The sequence below is a fragment of the Megascapheus bottae genome, chromosome 25, assembly GCF_031878675.1.
Source record: "Megascapheus bottae isolate mThoBot1 chromosome 25, mThoBot2.hap1, whole genome shotgun sequence".
Lineage (NCBI taxonomy): Eukaryota > Metazoa > Chordata > Mammalia > Rodentia > Geomyidae > Megascapheus > Megascapheus bottae.
The window spans coordinates 642931-665068 of NC_143533.1; the positions used below are offsets into that span (position 1 = coordinate 642931).

The 22138-nt window shown below is 42.2% G+C and overlaps 1 protein-coding gene across 1 annotated transcript in view; it reads left to right on the forward strand.

Annotated features, from left to right (window-relative positions):
• Uqcrc2 (ubiquinol-cytochrome c reductase core protein 2) overlaps positions 1-22138 on the forward strand; it is a 23346-nt gene continuing 1208 nt past the window's right edge. The window contains exons 1-13 of the mRNA XM_090357821.1: positions 1-136; positions 3585-3665; positions 3757-3906; positions 5570-5634; positions 6932-6988; positions 7170-7294; positions 10398-10495; positions 11822-11879; positions 15138-15233; positions 15463-15662; positions 16489-16569; positions 19416-19492; positions 21726-21879. Of these exons, the coding sequence (XP_090213947.1) occupies positions 104-136; positions 3585-3665; positions 3757-3906; positions 5570-5634; positions 6932-6988; positions 7170-7294; positions 10398-10495; positions 11822-11879; positions 15138-15233; positions 15463-15662; positions 16489-16569; positions 19416-19492; positions 21726-21879 (1275 nt within the window). The 5' untranslated portion in view covers positions 1-103. The remainder of the gene's footprint in view (positions 137-3584; positions 3666-3756; positions 3907-5569; positions 5635-6931; positions 6989-7169; positions 7295-10397; positions 10496-11821; positions 11880-15137; positions 15234-15462; positions 15663-16488; positions 16570-19415; positions 19493-21725; positions 21880-22138) is intronic.

Below are 22138 nucleotides of genomic sequence, written 5' to 3' on the forward strand. Positions count from 1 at the left end.
TGGGAAAGATGGTTCGCAAAGGAAGCCGGGAAATCCGGGTCGTTGACCACCATCTTCCTTTCCCTGAACGCCCGGTGACAGCGGGTCACCGCGATCTTGAGCCATGAAGCTCTTCACCAGAGCCGGGTCCTTTTCGGTGAGCACAGCCGGCAGGCTTGGGGACGTGGGGGGATGTTGACAAGGAGATGATGAAGATTGAGGGTGCCCGGCTCGGGACGGGGAGGGTGAGGAAGGTTCCCAGGCCTTGGAGTCCTGGGTCTTGGTCTGTCCTTCAGTGAACCCCGCGGGCCGAGGGGCTGAGGCAAGGCTCGGGTTGGAAGTTCCGTTGGGCCCGAGGGCGGAGGAGACCCAGGAGCCGAAGACCCGAAGGGCCGGGGGAAGTCCGAAAGAGTGGAGGTGAGACCTGTGAAGGTCACTGGGGAAGGCGAGCGGGACGGCCGCTTCCCGCCCTCGCGGCGCCTCGCTCCGCCGCAGACTGTCGGCTCTCCTGACGGGGAAAGGCGGCAGGAGGAAATCCTGGCGGAGCCGGACGCTGGTGGCTCGTCCCTGTCATCCTAGCTACTGTGGAGGCTGACATCTGAGGTTCAAAGCCAGCCCCGGGCAGGAAAGTCTGTGAGATCTTATCTTAAATGAACCAACAACAACAAAAAAGCTGAAGTGGAGGTGTGGTTCAGGTGGTAAGAGCACCCTTGCCCTGAGTTCAGGACCCAGGATAGGCTGTCTCGCGCGCGCAGGGGCACACACACTCCCACTCACAACCGGAAGAAAGTCCGTGCGATTACAGCGATTGATCACCTGGAACTGGTGTGTAGTTTTGGTAGAAGTACATGATTTTTCTCCCCTTGAAACCTAAATTAAATATAAGCTGTCCCTTAGAGAAAAAAACAACAGTAGTTTATCACTGGAGAACAGTGGTTATCCGGAGATGAACACTTCTTAAATTTCAGCAAAGGATAATTATTATTTATTTATTGGGGGACCTCGGACTTGAACTCAAGGCCTGGTTACTGTCCCTGAGCTTCTTTTGCTCCAGGCTAGTGCTCTACCACTTGAGTCACAGTGCCACTTCTGGCTTTTGCTGTTTCTGTGGTTCTGAGGAATTGAATCCAGAGCTTCAAGCACTGTACCACTAAGCCACGTTACCAGCCCCTCAGCAAAAGATAATTCATCTCCAGTGAACAGTGAGTTACCTAGAGGCAGTTTTATGGGCAACAATTTCTTTGGAGAGAGTGCATGCACAGAAACTGCCCCACCAGGCATTGGTGGCTTACACCTGTAATTCTAGCTACTCAGGAGGCCAAGAATCTCAGTTCTAAGCCAGCCTGAACACGAAAGTCCATGAGACCCTTACCTCCACTTACCACCAAAAAACTGAGAGTGGAGGTGTGGCTTAAATGGTAGAACAACAATTTTGAGCAGAAAGCTAAGGGACAGTGCCCAGGCCCTGAGTTAAAGCCCTAGTACTGGCACAAAAAAAAACCAAAAAACCTCCCAAGCACAAAAAATTACCTGACCCAATGCCAAAATTTCTGAGTTGAGAAACTCTGCTAGTAGGGGATACAAAAGACAAAACTTGGGAGTAGTTTGTGTTTTGTGTTTAAATACTTGTACTAATTTGCTATAGTATACCCAGCTTGTCTAAACCCTTTTTTTTTTTCTTTTTGTCAGCTGTGGGGCTTGAGCTCTGGGCCTGGCTGCTGTCCCTAAGCTCAACAGAAGGGAAGTACCCTACCATGTTGAACCACAGTACCACTTCCAGTTTTCTGGTTGTTAATTGGAGATACGAGTCCCCATACTTTTGTGCCTGGATTGGCTTTGAACTGTGATCCTCAGATCTCAGCCTCCTGAGTAGCTGGGGTTACAGGCATGAGTCCCTGGCACCCAGCTAGATTAATTAACCTTTGGTTAACCATTTCTGATTGGAGGTATGGCTAAGGTCATAAAGCACCAGCCAGTGAGGGAAAGCTTCAGATACTGAGTTCAAGTCCTAGTCTTGGTCAAAAAGAAAAAAAGGTTGCTTCCTAGGCAAGACTGGCAAAAGTCTACCCACCCCCAATTTGCCTTCATTCCATTCTGTGTACATATGTGTGTGTGTGTGTGTGTGTGTGTGTGTATCAAAGTTAACAATTGTAGAGGGTCAAAGGGAACAAAATTGCATTCAACTTTAAAGCAGTTATTACGTTTCTAATTTTACATGAAGGTAAGTTTCTGGGCTCATATGCTATTTGAGAAGTCAGAGGCTCAAAGCTAGTATACCATACCTATACCCTAGCCATAAAACAGAACTAATTGTGATTCATAATTAAAAAGCAATACTAAGGGTGGATAAAGTAATACTAGTAATACATGAAAGCAAGCAGGCAAGTTAGCACACTGTTGATGCTGGAATATAAAGCAACAGTTTTTGGACAGCACAGAGTGGAGGCATTACAGATGTTCATAAGCATCCTCTGGAAATTCTAGCAGTGTATCTACTGGATCCCAAGAATACCACATTTTACTAAACATTCATCTCCACTCATAACCCCATGAACCTTAGATGTCTAATGAATAAAATGACTTAGTGTGTGTACTGCTTGCCAAAAAATATCATGTTATTTAGTAGAGCCCTGATATCATACCATTAGCTGCATATTTCACATGGAGAATCTTCTCAGTAAATCTATTGTTGATCTCAGGATGAGAGAACTAGTCAAAGAAAGTAAGACCTTGGTTATGTGGTCTTGCTGTGGAAATATTCTGAGGAAGTTGGTATACATTGTCTGTTAAAGGTTGCCAACCTAAGGAGATGAAGTCATTTCAATTGAAAAAAACTTAAAAGGTCAGATTGGTTGGGCGGTTTAGGGAAACAGGGATACTGACATCACCAAAAGGAGGTTGGCCTAGCAGTCAAGACACATTTTCCAAGAATTTCAGAATCTCTTGAAACTTGAATAAGATATAGTTAAAAGGTAACGGAAGGGACTGGGAATGTGGCCTAGTGGTAGAGTGCTTGCCTAGTGTGCATGAAACCCTGGGTTTGGTTCCTCAGTACTACATAAATAGAAAAAGCCGGAAGTAGCTCTGTAGCTCAAGTGATAGAGCAGGTTTGATCTCCAGTAAAAAGACTTCTCACCCCCAAAAAGGTGAACATAGAGAATTCAGTATTCTCTATAAATCACAAATAAGTAGGGGTTTTAGAGTGGCTTAAGTTGGGCATGGTGACACATCTTTAATCCCAACATTTGGGAAGCCAAGTACAGAGGATTGCAGGTTTGAATTCAACCTGGGCTACAACAGACTTTCAAAACAAAAACCAAAGTTGGAGGTGTAACTCACATAGTAGAGCACTTGTCTAGCAAGCACAAAACATAGCACTCAGACCCTAGTACTGAACCTCCTCCCTCTCCCCCAAATGGCCTGGATTAAAACCAAGCCATTCAACCAGTGGGTTAATAAATTCATGTATTATCCATCTCTTGGGAGTGGTTCTTGATCTTTTTACTGCTGAACATGGTGTCACTTGGCAACACTAAGACTTTTTATATAAAGCACTATCGTCTAAAACATATAACATCTGACCTTTGTGTGTGTGTGTATTTCAGAGATTTTATTCCCTCAAAGTTGCTCCCAAAGTTAAAGCCACCGCTAGCCCTCCAACACCTCTACGGCCTCAGAACCTTGAGGTAAGTTTCATTGATTTGCTCAGGACCCCTTCAAACCTTACTCTTCATGATAACAGGCAATAATACCATCTCTGCTTTATCTTAACTGCAGTTCACCAAATTGCCAAATGGTTTGGTGATCGCTTCTCTGGAAAATTATGCTCCCGTCTCAAGGATTGGTTTGTTCATTAAAGCCAGTAGTAGAAATGAGGACTTCAACAATCTAGGAACCTCTCATTTGCTTCGTCTTGCATCTAATTTGGTATGTATCTTTATTATTTCAGTGTTTGAAAAGGCTTATGTTGGTTTCTTAGAATTGCTGATGAAATTACTGCAAACTGGAGAGGCTTAAACAAAAGAAATGTATCCTCTAAATTTTAGAGGCTTGAAGTTAAAATCAGAGCTATTATTTGTCTCAAGGCTGTAGGTGAAGGCTCCTAAGCTGCTTCCTGGCTTCCAGTAATTACCATCAGTCCTTAAATTCCTTGACTTTAGCTGAGTCTCCTGTTCATGATTTTGTTAATCATCTGGCCTTCTGTCTGTCCTGGTGTCCACGTGAGGACGCAAGTCCTATTGGATTTAGGGTCAACACTAATCTAGTATAATTTCATCTTCAGTGATCTGCAGTGACCTTGTTTCTAGATAAAGATGTCTTCCCAGACACTTACCCCAAAGGAAAAGTACTCATTACCTTACTTGTGTACCTGTGATCTGTCTGTACATCACCTTTATAATAACACATACACACACAAAAGATGCCTTCCCCAGGTTCTGAATGGACAGGAATTTTAGAAGGACACTTCAACTTGATAAAATCCTCTTATATAAAATGGGAAAACCTGAGGTTAAAACCTCTAGATATTTGCTAGAGAACCAGTAAATAAATTAATGTCCACCTAAATGCTGGTGTTAGAACATAAGAAATCAGTTTTTTTAAAAAACTTAAAGTCAAAATTGAAAGTAATTTCCTTTTCCATCTACAATTCTTTCAGGATAAATTAAAGGTTCTAGTAAGCTTATATATCAATGTACTGTATGTAAAACTCTAAGCCAAAACACCTCTAATGGCTCACAGTTGTAATCGTAGCTCTGTGGAGGCTGAGATCTGAGGATCTTCTTTCAAAGCCAGCTTGGGCAGGGAAGTTAGTAAGATTCTTATCTCCGACTAATCATAGAAAAAGCCAGAAGTGACACTGTGGCTCAAGTGGTAGAGTGCAAGCCTTGAGCAAAAGGAACCTCACGGGGCCCAGAGTTCAAGTCCCCCAACTGACCAAAAAAAGAAAGAAAACAGCCAGATCTGTAACCCTGGTACTCAGGAAGGTTTAAAGTACCAACTAAGTCAGAACTACCTAGCAAGTTGCAAGCCACCCTCGGCTACAAACCAAGACCCTATCTCAAAGAAACAAACTATATGTGGATGTGTGTGTGTGGATGTACATATATGTATATATGTGTGTACATACATACATATATATATATATATGCACACAAGCATACACACTGATACATTTGTGCTTTGCATATGTATGGGTGGGTGGCGCTCATCTCAAACTCAGGGCCTGGGCATTGTCCCTGAGCTATTGTGCTCAATGTTAGCACCCTACCACTTGAGCCATGTCTTCACTTCTGGCCTTTTTAGTGATGAATTGAAAATAGAGTCTCACAGACTTTCCTGCCAGGGAAACCACCATCCTCAGATCTCAGCCTTCTGAGTTGCTAGAGTTACAGGCATGAGCCACTAACAGCTCACTTGTACGTTTTGATAAACTTTGGTCATTTTTAGCTAAGATTGATTCACTACTTTGTAAAGATCCTTTTGAATCTGCTAATAACAGACAGTAGATTTTAATATAGTGATAAAGTGTGATGTATGGCAAACATGACATTGAAGAACTACTGAGAATATGTTCTTTCTTTTTTTAAAGACTACAAAAGGAGCTTCAGCTTTCAAGATAACGCGTGGAATTGAAGCAGTTGGTGGTAAACTAAGGTTTGTTATATCAAAAATAAGTAGTAAAAATACATGTAGGTACAGTTGTAAGGAAACAGTTCTGTTACCAAGGTGGTAACTAAATTAGAGATTTGCAGCATATATAACATGCGAAGGATTTCTTTTTTTTTTTTTTTTTGGTCACGGGGCCTGGGCGCTGTCCCTGAGCGCTTCACCTGGAGCCACAGTGCCACTTCCGGTTTTTTAGTGGTTAACTGGAGATAAGAGTCTTACGGACTTAAGTGCCTGGGCTGGCTTTGAACCTCAATCCTCATATCTCAGCCTCCTTTTTTTTTTTTTTTTTTGCCAGTCCTGGGCTTGAACTCAGGGCCTGAGCACTGTCCTTGAACTTTCTCAAGGCTAGAGCTTTCTCTTGAGCCTCAGCACCACTTCCAGCTTTTTTTTTTTTTTTTTTTTGTATGTGGTACCGAGGAATCGACCCTGGGTCTTCATGCATGCTAGGCAAGCACTCTACCACTAGGCCAAATCCTGACCCATATCTCAGCCTCCTTAGTAGCTAGAATTACAGGCATGAGCCACCATGCCCAATGAACGTGCAAAGGATTTCTATTTGGAGAAATGACTGTGAGAAAAGGAAAGAGAGAAAGTGCTTGCTCAAAATAAGCACTCTACCACTAAGCCACATTCCCAGCTTGGTACTTAGTTTTGAACTCAGGGCTTTATGCTTGCCAAAAAGGCGCTCTTCTGCTTAAGCTATGCTTCCGGTCCTTTTTGCCCAGGCTGGCTTAGACCCAGTGCTCTTTGTATGTGTGTTTATGTGGTTACTAGGGCTTGAACTCAGAGCCTCATAGTTGCTAGGCTGGCATTCTATGACTTAACACCTCCAGCCTTTTTTTTTTTGCCAGTAATTTTGGAAGTAAAGGACATTTATTTCCTTCCTTCCTTCCTTCCTTCCTTCCTTCCTTCCTTCCTTCCTTCTCTTTCTTCTTGTCAGTCCTGGGGCTTGCTGGAACTCTAGGCCTGGGTACTGTCCCTGAGGTGCTTTTGCTCAAGGCAAGCACTCCAAACAGCACCACTTCCAGCTTTTTTGAGTGGTTTATTCTGACCTTTCACCCTTCCCCCCACACACACACCTCCACAGAGTTTCCTATCCAGCCTGGCTTCAAACCTCAATCCTCAGATCTCAGCCTCCTGAGTAGGTTTATAGGCCTGAGCCACCAGGACCCACACTTATTTATACTTTATAATATCTCAAACTTGGTTAATAGAACAAAGAAGATCCAAGGATAATTTTATTCTGATTCAGATAATGGTCTATAATTTGTTTCCAATTCAGTGTGACTGCAACCAGAGAAAACATGGCGTACAATGTGGAATGCTTGCGGGATGATATGTGAGTACCTGGGACTTCACTGCACTGACTTTGGTTTGGATTATTATTCACAAACCTTGTGATCATAGCAGTGCTAACCACAAATCCTAAATGTAATACAGAGAAGATTATAGTGAGGTAGGATCTTGCGTATTGGTTTTAAAGTTTTGACCTGGGACTCCTGCCTTGATGTCTTCTACAGTGAGATTCTAATGGAGTACCTGCTCAATGTCACCACTGCACCAGAATTCCGTCGTTGGGAAGTAGCTGCCCTTCAGTCTCAGCTGAAGATCGACAAAGCTGTGGCTTTTCAGAATCCACAGGCTCGTAAGTGTCTTTTGGAAACAGTTGTTTCTAGATAACTAGCTTTTGTGAAGATCACTTTGTAACTTGTTCCTACTTAATTGAAATTCTCTTTTCCAAATATTTGGTAAGCTGTATAAGTACATTATGTGTTCTTTTATTTCTTAAACATTTATATTTGCCTTTTGATAGTGAACAGATTGATTGGAGAATACTGGATACTTATTCTATGTGAAGGGTGTTGGTTTCTTTTGGGGGAGAAAGGTGGTTGTGCCTATCCTGGGTTTAAACTCAAGGCCTAGGCATTGGGCACTGTCTTGGAGCCTTTTCTTACTCAAGGCTAGCATTCTATCACTTGAACCACAACTTCACTTCCAGCTTTTTTTTTTTTTTAATGCTAGTCCTGGGGCTTGAACTCTCCTTGGGCTTTCTCAAGGCTAGTGCTCTACCGCTTGAGCCACAGCACCACTTCCAGCTTTTTCTGTGTATGTGGTACCAAAGAATGGAACTCAGCGAGGACTTCATGCTTGCTAGGCAAGCACTCTACCTCTAGACCATGCTCCCAGCCTATCCACTTCCAGCTTTTTGGTAGTCAATTAGAGTTAAGAGTCTCGTGGACATTCCTATCCAAGCTGGTTTCTAACTGTGATCCTCAGATCTCAGCTTCCTGATAAATTACTGGCATCCAAATTGTAATTGTATTTATAATAAAATAATTATTTGTTTTTAAACATTTTTACTTGTTGGGAGAAATGTACTGAAGACAGTTTTTTTAACCTTTATCCTTTGAATATTTGTACAAGTGTTATAATTTAGTGTGTCCATTTATGTACTATATGTTTGCTTTTGTTTTTGTTGATCATGGGGCTAGAACTCTGGGCCTGGGCACCATTCCTGAACTCTTCAGCTCGAGGTATCTCTCTACCCCTTGAGCCACAGTGCTACTTCTGGTTTTCTGATGGTTAATTGAAGATAAGAGTCTCAGGGATTTTTTTGTGCCTAGGCTAGCTTTGAACCATGATCCTCGGATCTCAGCCTCCTGAGTAGCTAGGATTACAGGCATGAGCTATAACTTAATTTATTTTAATGAGAACTTTTTCATGTTCATACTGAATGCTTAATTATGTAATTTTGGAAGGTACCTCTGTCAAAACTAAGGTAAACAAAGCATTGGTAGTTTTTAGAAGCCAAATGACCTCTGATTGGGACAGAATATTCAGTATGTCAGCACTCACTCACCTGAGCACACAGGCCTGTCACCAATCCTGTGAATGTCTAGAACACAGCAAGTGTTTGGGTTCATGTTGCTGGTAGCTAATCGTGGTGATGCTTAATGTCACAGAAGCACCTGCACAGTTGTCATGCTGGAGGTTCTAATTCTCCTGTTTTCTAACTTGCAGTTACCATGTAGTCTCCTGGCTGCTAGAGGCTCTACCTCCAGGTGTGCAACTGTAAATGTCTTCTACATTCCTCAGCAGTGATGCTTTTGACATGAAAATCTGGAGAAAAATCCTTGTTCTTTGTTTTTAACTGATACATAAAAAGTGTATAAGACAGCTGCCAGTGGTGACTGCTTATAATTCTAGCTTCTCAGGAGACTTAGATCTGGGATCAAAGTTTGAAACCAAACCTGAGCAGGAAGATCCATGAGACTCTTGTCTCCAATTAAACACCCCCAAAAAGGCAGAGGTGCTCAAGTAGTAGAGCACTAGCCTTGAGCACAAAAGCTCAGGTAAAACACCAAGGCCCTGAATTCAGGCCCTAGAACCAGCACCAGGAAAAAACAAAAACTACATATTATTGGAATATCAGATCAGGTCGTGTTTCAGTCTATATATCTATCAAATGTCATGTCTTTACTGTGAAAACCTTCAGAACCCTTTCTCCAAACTTTGGAAATGTATAATACCATTCTTGTTTCTTGTTCTATCCTCTTTCCCTACCTGCTGTGATTCCCTTCTGAAACAAACTATTTTATGATTTTGTGTTTGTTTTCCTCTGTCGTTTATACCGGTCATAAACCACCCAGGATGGGCCGGGAGTTTAGCCTAGTGGTAAAGTGCCTGCCTAGCATGCACGAAGACCCAGGTTCGATTCCTCGGTACCACATACATAGAAAAAAAAAGGCCAGAAGTGGTGCGGTGGCTCAGGGTAGAACACTAGCCTTGAGGAAAGTCCAAGGACAGTGCTCAGGCCCTGAATTCAAGCCCAGGACTGGCAAAAATAAATAAATAAATAAATAAACAAACCACCCAGGAAACACTCGTATTAAGCCTCTTCCCAAATTTTACCTGATTATTCTGTAATGGTTCTCATTGCCTTGAAGGCCAGTTAGACATTATAACTATTTGTCTGCATTTCCAGCACCTAGTACAGTGCCTGGCATCAGGAGGATTGCCAGAATGAGAAGATGTAGAAATAAAATTCCAGCAGGGCAAGAAAGCATGGATACAGGCATGTTTCCAGGGTCCCAGTGAAGAGTAAGTCTAGGTCAACAGCAGCCTCTAACCTGTAGTTAATTTATACCTCCAGGTGCCCTGACGGTGCCTGCATTATCTAGAGAGGGAACCTGAAAGGAATTAGAATTTAGATTGAACAAGTTGTCAAAAGACATACAATAAGGTAGCAGCAAAATCATAACTAGATTTAGCCCCTACACTTTCCTGGTGATGCTGGTATGTTCATGTTAGAACGTGTTCGGGGAAGCTGGGCACCAGTAGCTTACACCTGTAATTCTAGCTACTCAAGAAGCTGAGATTTGAGGATCACAGTTTGAAGCTAGCCTGGGCAGTAAAGCCTGTGAGATTCTTACCTCCAATTAGCTAAAAAAAAAAAAAAAGCCAAAAGTAGAGCTGTGTTCCAAGTAATAGAGCACCAGCCTTGAGTAAAAGAGCTCAGGGACAGTGCCCAGGCTCTGAGTTCAAGTCTCAGGACTACTACCCCCCCCCCCAAAAAAAAATATTCAGTATATCCAAGACACTACCATAGGTATTTATAATTCTTCCTGGTACAGTGAAATGACAGAGTTTTAACAGTTGCTGGAGGTTGAAATGGTAGTAAATGTCAAGTCCTCTTAATAATTAAGTCCCAAATTTATATAGAAATGCTGTGCTTTTCTATCTCACAGGTGTCATTGAGAATTTGCATGCTGTTGCTTATAGGAATGCATTGGGTAATTCCTTGTATTGTCCTGACTATCGGATTGGAAAGGTGACGCCAGAGGAGGTAATGAATAAACATGGGGTGTTTGAAAATGGGCTCCTTTTCACAGTAAATGGGACATTCACCTACCATTTCCAGGTGTTTGCTGATCTGTCATTTTACTTCCTAAATTGAACAAATTTCAGCATGCTTGCTTCTGCCCCGCTCCATGAACATGATTTTTAACTAAAATTCTGTCTGAAAAGTTATTACTTTGTAATAAAAATACAAATATAATATATATTACATATATATTATATATTTATATATAAATATAATATTAAAAATAAAGATACCCTTTTCTGTGTATATGCATCTTTTTAGAACAATAATTAAGTGATTAAATATCACAATTAATTACTTGACTAGCTACGTTTAGTCTCTCCATGCATATAGTAAGTAAGCTGGGTGCTAGTGGCTCACACCTGTAATCCTAACTACTCAGGAGGCTGAGCTCTAAGGATCTGGTTCAAAGCAAACCCCAGGTAAGAAGGTCTGTAAGACTCTTACCTCCAGTTATCCAACAAAAATCCATAAGTGAAGCTGTGGCTCAAGTCAAATATATTAGCCTTGAGCAAAAAACTCAGGAACAGCACCTGGCTCTAAATTCAAGCCCCAGTATGAAAACCAAAAAACTTGGTTATTTCAACATTAGTGTTTTTATTAAAGGTGTTATTAAATGTAGCTCTAGGACTAGGAGTTTTGCCTAGTGGTAGAGTGCTTGTCTAGCATGAATGGGCACTATCCTTGGGCCTTCTCAAGGCTGGCACTCTATCACTTGAGCCACTGCACCACTTCCGGCTTTTTGTATGTATATGGTACCGAGGAATCGAAGAACCTAGATCTTCATGCATGCTAGTCAAGCACTCTACCACTAGGCCAAACTCCCAGCCTCCAGTCCTTTTTTTTAGTAACAGCCTTATTTACATGCAAATCACATACCATACATGGTACTTATTTAAAGCACAAATTTCAGTGGTTTTAGCTTATTACAAAGTTGTAAAACCATGACTACAATTAATTTTTAGGGTTTTTGTAGAGGGGAAGGAAGAACGGGGTTTTCATTTACATAGTCTAGACTGGCCTCAAACTCATGGTCCTTCAATCTTAGCTTCCTAAGTGCTGAGATTATAGTTGCATACTACCATCCATGCCTGGTGAATTCTATTTCCTTTAATCATTACTTTTTATAATAAAATCCTACTGTGCAATTCACAAATTAGTACCTTGTAGTTCACAGTAGCAGCATTTAAGCCTAAACATTAATTTCTGCCACACTGTACTTGTATTTTTTTTTTACAGCTTTTCGTTTTTCTGCTATATCCTAATGAGTGTTCTTTACTTCCTCAGTTACATTTCTTTGTTCAGAACCATTTTACAAGCGCAAGAATGGCTTTGATTGGAATTGGTAAGTTGGAAAATGTTTGCCTATCCTTTTGCTTCCTAAAGAGTAGTCCCTTAAAATGATACTATGTGAGATTGAATATAGTTTGGAAACTCATATCACACCAGCAATTTGTAATGGGATTTTAATTGTCTGGAAAAGCAAATTCCAATATTTAACTTTGTAAACCACTGGCACCCCGATAGTCTTCACAGTATTTGCAAAACCTAATAACAAGGGTAAATTGTCCTAGGCAAGAAGTTTTTGCAGACCTGCAAAAATGCCCAGCCTGGGCAGGAAAGCCTATGAAACTTTTATGTCCACTTAATCTCTGAAAAGCTGGAACTAGAACTGTGGCTTAAGTGGTAGAGTTCTAGATTTGAGGGGGAAAAAAAAAGGCTGAGGGAACAGTGCCCACGACCTGAGTTCAAGCCCCAAGATTGCCACACACAGAAAGAAAAAGAAAGAAGGAAGGAAGGCAGGCAGGCAGGCAGGCAAGCTGGGAGTTTGGCTTAGTGGTAGAATGCTTGCCTAGCATGCATTGAGGACCTGGGTTCAATTCCTCAGTACCACATATATAGAAGAAGCTGGAAGTGGTGCTGTGGCTCAAATGGTAGAGCTCTAGCCTTAAGAAAGCCCAAGGACAGTATTCAGGCTGAGATGAGATCAAGCCCTAGGACTAGCAAAAAAAAAAGGGCAATAAAATTATATCTCTTAAAGAAATAAGTGCACTGTATTCTGGACACTGATATAAGTGAACTTTACAGCTCATGGGTAGAGATAAGAGGGAGGGATTGGGAAAGAATGAGGAAACAGAAGACACTGTACGAAAAGAAATGTACTCATTACCTGATTCATGTAATTATAATCTTTTTGTATTACCCCTATAGTAACAATAAAGTAAATTAAAAATTTTTTGAGGTACAACTTAATAGAAAAATAGGGAAAGAGATGATTCATAGAGAAAGTGTGGATGTAGACAGTTATTTTAAAAGATGATTAGCCTTACTAAAAAGAAAACTTTTAATATGTGAGAGCAAAAAGTTGAATTGCTGCCAGGCACTGTGGCTCACACTGTGGGATTTTTTTTAAGTTTCAGATTATCCATAGTCTAATTTCAAAATGTTTTTCTGTTAGATTTGATGATTCTGGGTACTTTATCTATTGGAATCAGACAATAAATTGCTTCTTTTATTTAGTGTGATATTTTCAAAGTCTTATCTATAGCATGTACATAAGCACATTTATCAGTGTACTGGCTCAGTGTACCTTTTTAAAGGTGAAAAGTTACACAATTTTTACATTTTGTTTATCTTTTTTTTTGCCAGTCCTGGGCTTGAGCTCAGGGCCTGAGCACTGTCCTTGCACTTTCTCAAGGCTAGAGCTCTACCACTTGAGCTTCAGCACCACTTCCGGCTTTTTTTCTACATATGTGGTACCGAGGAATCGAACCTGGGTCTTCATGCATGCTAGGCAAGCACTTTAACCACTAGGCCAAATCCCGGCCCCCATTTTGTTTATCTTTAACGTTAACATTAGACCAGTCTACCTTTTGGCGATGGTGAATATATAGACATTCATTTTTAAGCTTTTCTTAGTACACCTCTTTCAGTTCTCTTAAGTAGACTTGCAGACAGATATAAGGTAACCGTTGTTCTGAATGTGTGCGTCCCAGAGATGGAAAGTGTCCAAGTAGCCTAATGACAGATGACAGCAACCTGCTTTCCTTGCTCTTTGTTAGAATCTGTATAAAGCCCTTTGCCAGGCCGGGAATTTGGCCTAGTGGTTTGCCCAGCATGCACACCCAGGTTCGATTCCTTGGCACCATACATATACATAGAAAAGGCTAGAAGTGGTACTGTGGCTCAAGTGGTAGAGGTCTAGCCTTGAGAAAACCAACCAACAGTGTTCAGGCCCTGAGTTCAAGCCCCAGGACTGGCAAATTAAAAAAAAGGCCCTTTGCCCTGTATTTTCTACTAGGTTTTCTTTTCTTACTATTTGAGTTGTAAAGATTCTTTGTGTGTTTTGGAAGCTACATAGACCCTTATCAGCTATGCAACCCAAGCCCTGAGTTCAAGTCCCATTGAAGACCATTAAGTGTTCAATATTAACCTATCATCTGGATGCAAATTAGAAAAGATAAGATAGAAGCCGGGCACTGTAATCCTTGCTACTCAGGAGACTGAGATCTGAGGATTGTGATTCCAAGTCATCCTGGGCACAAAAGTCCATGAGACTCTTATCTCCAATTAACCATCAGAAAACTGGCACTGTGGCTCAACATGGGAAAGCACTAGCCTTGAGCTGAAGAGCTCAGGGACAGCATCCAGACCCAGAATTCAAGCCCTATGACCAACCGAAAAAAATAGACTAACACCAATAAAATGATCCCATTTTAAGGACTGCAGGTGTAGTTTAGTGGCATAGCATGTCAAGGGCAAGAGCATATAGCTTGTTCAGGAACCTAGATTCAATACCCATAGCACCAAAAAAATGTGAAGCTGCATGGATTGGCTCCTTCCTGTATGTAGGTCAACTACATACAGGAAGAAAATTGGAGTTCAAGGCCAAGTGCAGAAAGCAAAAAATTAATAAAATTCCTATCTCAACAACAATAAAAGCTAGTCATATTAACATGTATCTTCTATAATCTAGCTACACTAGAGGCATAAGTAGATGATAGTCTGAGTCTTTCCACCTGCAAAAGCAAGACTGTATCAGAAAAAATAAAGCAGGGCCAGGAGTTTGGCCTAGTGGTAGAGTGCTTCCCTGGCATGTACAAAGACCCAGGTTCAATTCCTTGGCACCACCATAGAGAAGCCAGAAGTGGTGCTGTAGCTCAAGTGGTAGAGCGCTAGCCTTGAGGAAAGCTCAAGGACAGTGCAGGCCATGAGTTCAAGCCCCTAGACTAGCAAAATGTAAAAGAGAGAGAGATGAAAGAGAGAGAGACAGAAAAGCAAAAGAGGCTGGAGGTGTGACTCAGCTGTTCGAGCATAGTAGTTGAATTGTATAATCATACATCTCTTGAGTATGGAGTTTTGTGTTTTTTCTGCCAGTAATAAAGCCTGAGCTCGGGGCTTGTATTTTCATGCAGCTTTTTTCACTCAAAACTGGTACTCTGCCACTTGAACCACTCCTCCACTTCCAGCTTTACATTGGTTAGTTGGAGGAAAGAGTCTTTCAAATTCTTCTATCCAGGCTGGCTTCAAACCATGCTCCTCAGATCTCAGCTTCACAATAAGTGAAAATCGAGCTCCTTGTTTCTTGTTTCTTTTCACACAGGTGTGAACCATTATGTCCTAAAGGAAATTGGTGAACAATTTCTAAACATGAGAGGTGGGCTTGGCTTGTCTATTTCCAAAGCCAAATATCTTGGAGGTAAGCATTTCCTGGCTAGAATAGTATACTGGGGTGGTTTGCTTGTTTTACTATGATTACAGAAGAAGGTAATTGGTGTGGCATATATTCTATGGTATATCGGGGTAGGGTGGCCTGGGGAAAGCTCAGGGCAAAAGAAAAGCCTAATCTGTGTCGTAGGGAATACAGTGGGGTCAAATCAATGGTGACCCACCATATCCTTCCTCCCCCTCTCCTTACCTGACTCCAGGTGAAATTCGAGAGCAGAATGGAGACAGTCTTGTCCACGCTGCTATTGTAGCAGAAAGTGCAGCCCTAGGAAGTAATGAGGCCAATGCTTTCAGTGTTCTTCAGCATGTCCTGGGCGCTGGGCCTCATGTCAAAAGAGGCAGCAACAGCACCAGCCTTCTCCACCAGGCCATTTCCAAAGGAAGTCAGCAGCCCTTCGATGTGAGTGTGAGCAATTTGGCACTTCATCTTTTGTTTTCAGAAGCTCAAAAAACGGTAGAATCCTGTTCATCTCCTAATGCTAGCCTGCTCTGATATTTTCAAATAAATAGAAAATATGTATACAATTGGAAAGATAGCCAGGCTTGATATCTATTAATAGTACATTGTCATTAGCTAGGTGTTGGTGGCTCACACCTGTAATCCTAGCTACTCGGAGGCTGAGATCTTAGGATCTAAGTTCAAAGCCAACCTGGGCAGGAAAGTCCATGAGACACTCTTATCCCTAGTTAATCTCTAGTTAACCTTATCTCTAGTTAAAGCTATAAGTAGAACTGTGGCTCAAGTGGTAGAGTGCTAACCTGAGCAAAAGAAGAAAAAAGTACTGTTTTTCAAATTCCTTTGGCATGCATGAAGCCCTGTGTTCAGTTCCTCAGTATCACATAAGCAGAAAGGGCTGGATATGGCGCTGTGGCTTAAGTGGTAGAGTGCTAGCCTTGAGCAAAAGAAGCTCAGGGACAATGCTCAGGCCTAGATTTCAAGCAAGCCCTAGGACCAGCAGAAAGAAAAAAAAAAGGCAGGGGAGGCAGGGTGGAGCCTTAGAAATAAGAGAATGTAAAATGTTACATAAACCAATGAAGTGTTATATTAGAAACCAAAAAAATGTAGCCATTGTTGTCCAGAGTAAACTGTATAACCTTCAGCAATGTGCCTTTAAAAAGTAACAAATTATCTCACTTAAACTGTAAAGGAACAGGTTTGTGTAGACAGGAAATTGGTACACTTTTACCTGGTAGACTGTATACAATAATGTTATGTTATATTGCAGGTTTCTGCTTTTAATGCCAGTTACTCAGATTCTGGACTCTTTGGGATTTACACTGTCTCCCAGGCTGCAGCTGCTGGGGACGTAAGTTGGCAAACTCAGTTCTCTCAACTTTTCCTCCTTTTAACATGTTTGTAATAAATATGACTTGTGTCATGGTACATGCCAGTGATCCCAACTACTTCAAAAGCAAAAGAGACTTGCCACCTGAGGCCAGTCAAGACAGAAACTTAAGACCCTATATCAAAATAAAATACTAAAAGCAAAAGTCCTTGGGCTGTAGTTCAAAGCATGTAACTCAATGCGTGTCCTGAGTTCATGTCTCACTATTGTAAGATAAATGATATGTTTGAATGCCATGATTTGTTAATGTCCTCTGAGTATGATGTCTTGAAGTGTATTTGCTATTAGGAAAAAAATTAAAAGAATGTATTACACCTTAGGAAAGCAGGGAATGTGCTCTCGGTGATTCTGTTCAGACAAGTGACATACCTAAATTTCAGATCCCAATCTGGTTGCTGATAGCTCATGCCTATAATCCTAGGTACTCAGGAGGCCAAGATCTAAGGATTATGAAACCAGCCTGGGCAGGACTCATCTATTAACCACCACCAACAAAAACAGCAGTAGAGCTCCAGGTTTGAGCAAAAAAGCGAAGGGACAACGCCCATGCCCTGAGTTCAAGCCCTAGGACAAGCCCTAAAACAGACAGACAGACAGAAAGAAAGAAAGAATTTTAAGGAATGAAAGAGAAGAAGTTGATGTAGGCATATCACACTGTGATGAGACTTATTTGTGAATCAGCATTTTATACTACAGATTAAGTTTGAGGAGACAGTCACTTTCAAGTGATTGTCTAACAATCTTGAGCCCCTGAGTGCAAATCTCAGTACTGCCAGAAAGAAACAAAAGTCCTACCAAAAAGAAAAAACAAGATTTTATACATGTATGAATTATAAAATGGTAAATGACTAGAAAAGCAAGTTGACTCGAACAAAGGGGATCCAGAACACAGCAAAAATAAAGGCTAAATGGAAGAAGGTAAAATCAGAAAGACTAAGAAAGGTGTGCTTGGTCCTGTTTGAGAACGAAAGAAGGGAAGCAGGTTGAATGAAGAGAATGGGGGTTGGGATAAATGTACTCATAAAACATGAGCACAGCAGTATCTGTGTCTCCTTGAAAATGACTGTTCATGCCTTCCCAGTACAATCAACTAAGTTTTATTTTTTTTTTCTTCATTAACATTCACTATCCTGAGAAAAAATGGGAGTGCAGGTAGCAGGTCTTATCCCTAAGCAAACTAGAAGCAGGAGGCAGATAGCAAAGACTGCGAGTACTGACAGAGGTGATTTAAAGCAATTTCATGAATATAGGCCAGATAGAGAAGAGAAGCCAGAGGAACTTGAAAGGAAGTGGACAAATCAAGGGACCAAGGAACTTGGTGGACTGGAAGAATAAAGGCAGCACAATTAAAGACTAGAGCCAGATCCTGGTGAGGTAGTACATACCTGCAATACAAGCTACTTGGGAGGTAGAGAGGTAGGAAGAGCTTGTCAAGGCTAACGAAGGTAGCAGCAGAACTGGGAGGGATGGGCAACCATTGTAAAAATGGTGCATTGCTTGTCTTCTTTGTGCAAGGCCCTACGTTTGATCCTCAGTGTCAACACATACCACACACCTGACAGTCCTGGTCTTTGGTATCTGGGATTTTCAGATTTGAGGGGGGCTTCATAACCTGGGGCAGATCTAGATTGTGCTCGAGACAGGAGCGTGCCTCTGGAAATGGTAACTAACATGGAAGAGAATGAGTCTTAGATGATTGGAGGAAACAAGCTCAAACAAAATGGCACCAGGGTTGAGATGGAGAAAATCATTGGCCAGATTTCCAATTTAGAAATGAAAGATCCTTTTGTTCAATTCAAGGAAGAGCCATTGTCTTCATTTCCTGCCCTCTGCCACTTAATTTCTCTAAGAAAATTTGGCTGCATGTACAAATAGCTGCTTTAAGAATCATATAGACTGGGACAGGGAGTTTGACCTAGTGGTAGAGTGCTTGCCTAAGCATGCATGAAGACCTGGGTTCAAATCCTCCATACCACATATATAGAAAAGCCAGAAATGGTGCTAGCCTTGACCAAAAAAAGTCCAAGGACAGTGCTCAGGCCCTGAGTTCAAGTCCCAGGACCGGCAAAAAAGAATCATATATAAGCTGGGCACTGGTGGCTCACACCTCTAAATCTTAGCTACTTAGGAGGCTAGGATCTGAGGGTCATGGTTCAAAGCCATCCTACGCAGGCAAGTCCATGAGACTCTTCTAATTAACCACCAAAAACCAGAAGTGGAGCTGTGGCTTAAAATAGTAGAGCACTAGCCTTGAATAGAAAAGTTCAGCACCCTGGCCCTAAGTGCAAGTGACACGACTAGTTAGAAAAAAAAATCATATTGGTGACAACAGAATTCCAAAATAGAGCTGGCACCACACCTATAGTCCTAACCACTGAGAAGGCTGAGATCTAAGGATCACAGTTCAAAGCCATCCTGGAAGGAAAATCTGTATACTCTTATCTTCTATTTTCTATTGACCAGCCAAAACCTGGAAGTGAAACTGTGGCTCAAGTGGTAGAGCACCAACTTTGAGCAAAAAAAAAAAAAGCTAAGGGACAGGAGTTGGAGTTAATAGAGTGCTAGCCATTGGGCAAAAGTCTCAGGTGCTGAGTTTAAATCTCTAAGCAAAAAGAAAAAAAGGTAAGGGACAGCACCTAGGCCCTGAACTCAAGCCCCAGTGCTGGCACAAAAACGGGGTGTGGGGGAAGAATTCCAAATAGACACTGGTGTTTCTGAAAGTAACCTGCCATGCTGTGCTTTGCCTTAGTAAAGAAGTGATGCCAAAGGAGACTGTATCAAGTAAAGATTTTTACTGTCTGTCCTAGGTTATCAAAACTGCCTACAACAAAGTAAGAGCTGTTTCTCAAGGCACACTTTCCAGTACAGATGTCCAAACTGCCAAGTAAGTTTCCCTATCAGCTTATATGTTGCATGTCTTAGTTATGTGGAAGTTATTTTTGTACGTGTTCATAAGGATTTAAAAATAAAGGATGGAAAGGGAAAGGGAGACCAAGAGGCTGGGATAGAGTGCTTGCTGTCTCTGGACTCTTCAGCTCAAGGCTACAATCCTACCCCTTGAGCCATGGCGCCACTTCTGGTTTTCTAGTGGTTAACTGGAGACAAGAGTCTCACAGACTTTAGTGTCCGGGCTGGCTTTGAACTGAGCTGTGATCCTCAGATTTCAGCCTCCTGAGTAGCTAGGATTATAGGCATGATCCACTGTGCCTGACTCACCCCCTTTTTTTTTTTTGCCAGTCCTGGGCCTTGAACACATGGCCTGAGCACTGTCCTTGGGCTTTCTCAAGGCTAGAATCGACCCTGAATCTTCATGCATGCTAGGCAAGCACTCTACCACTAGGCCAAACTCCCAGCCCAGTATAGAGGGTTTTTGTTGGTGGTGGTCATGGTTGTGGGGCTTGAGCTCAGGGCCTGGGCAATGTCCTGAGCCTCTTGGTGTTTTGAGGCTAGAGCTCTACCACTTGAGCCACAGTGCCTCTTCCAGTTTTTGAACGGTTAATTGGAGATAAAGGGTCTCACTGGGGGCTTTTCTGCCTGTGCTGGCTTTGAACTTTGATCATCAGATCTCAGCCTCTTGAGTAGCTAGGATTATGGGCATGAGCCACAAACACCTGGCTTAAAGTTATGTTTACATTAGTACAACACAATTTATTAAATGTATACATGGAATCGGAGACTGATAAGATGGGCCTAGAGCAAAATTTAATGTGAATAATATGCTGAATGTACTTAAGAAAAAATGTAAACTCGAATCTGGGTATAGTGATTAACACCTGTAATCCTAGCTACTTGGAAGGCAGAAAAGTCAGCCTGGGTAAAAAAGTTTGTGAGGCACCCCACCCCCAATCCCAGTCTAAAAACAGTGGGCTGTGGTTAGTAACCAGTGGTGCATGCTTGTCATTCTAGGGGCACAGGAAGGATTGAGATTGAGGCTGGGCAGGCACCACTCTCAGTGGAAAGTGAGAGCCCATATAGGTCAGGAATCACTGCAATAGAGAAGCCTGTAGTTGTCTCTATAAATGTATCACAAGGCAGGAGTTGCTCCATGAAACGAAATCTCATGTTAAAATAGTTGCACATAGCCGGGCATGGTGGCTCACGCCTGTAATCTTAGCTACCCAGTAGGCTGAGATCTGAGGATCTCCAAAGCCAGCTCAAGCATTAAAGAACAAGAGACTCTTATCTCTGATTAATCACTAGAAAACTGGAAGTAGCACTGTGACTTAGGGGTAGGGTTGTTGCCTAAGTTACACATACCCAGGTACTAGTGCCTCCCTTGAGGCCTGTAATCCTAGCTACTCAGGAGGCTGAGATCTGAGGATCAAGGTTCAAAGCCAGCCCATCACAAAAGGATTTGAGACTCTTTATCTCCAGTAAACTCTTAGAAAATGGGAAGTGGGAAGCCGGGAGTTTGGCATAGTGGTAGAGTGCTTGCCTAGCATGCATGAACACCCGGGTTCAATTCCTCAGTATCAGATACATAGAAATAGATACATAGAAAAAAGCCGGAAGTGGTGCTGAGGCTCAAGTGGTAGAGCTCTAGCCTTGAGAAAGTCCAAGGACAGTGCTCAGGCCCTGAGCTCAAGCCCAGGACTGGCAAAAAAAAAAAAAAAAAAGAAAAAGAAAATGGGTAGGGTAGTAGCCTTGAGCTGTAGAGCTCAGGGACAATGCCCAGGCCCAGGGGTAGGGCTGTAGCCTTGAGCTGCGGAGCTCAGGGACAGCATTCAGGCCAAGGTCAAGCCCTATGACTCACCAAAAAAAAAAAAAAAGTACTTTGAGCCAGGCACCAGTAGCTTACACATGTAATCCTAGCAGCTCTGGAGGCTGAGATCTGAGGATCACGGTTTGAAGCCAGCCTGATCAATAAAGTCTGTGAGACTCTTATCTCCAGTAAACTATTCAGAAAAAGCCAGAGGTGGCACTATAGCTCAAGTGGTAGAGCACTAGCTTTGAACACAAAGAGGCTCAGGGACAGTACCCCAGGTCCTCAGTTCAAACCCCAGGACAGGCCAGAAAAAAAAGTAAAAAAAGAAATTGAGAACAGAAGACTGCAGCTTATTTACATGCTTTAGAACTGCTTTGCTGTATAAGACTGACATCTTCCTTTTATCGTCCAGGAAGAAGCTGAAAACTGCATACCTAATGTCACTGGAGTCTTCTGAGGGTTTCCTGGATGAAGTGGGGTCCCAGGCTCTCATTGCTGGTTCTTATATGCCACCATCTACCGCCCTCCAGCAAATCGACTCTATCTCTGACTCTGATGTCATAAATGTAAGCAGATGAAATCTATAGAGAATTTGACCGTAATGATTTAGTTGCTACGCTTCCTCGGGCTCCATCTGCCTCTCCCTAGAGTGAAGGCAGGAGGCCCATTAGGGCTGGGAAAATGTGGCTTAGTGGTAGAGTGCTTGCCTAGCATGCATGAAGACCTGGGTTCGATTCCTTTGTACCACAAACATAGAAAAAGCTGGAAATGGGGCTATGGCTCAATTGGTAGAGCACTAGCCTTGAGAAAGCCCAAGGACAGTGC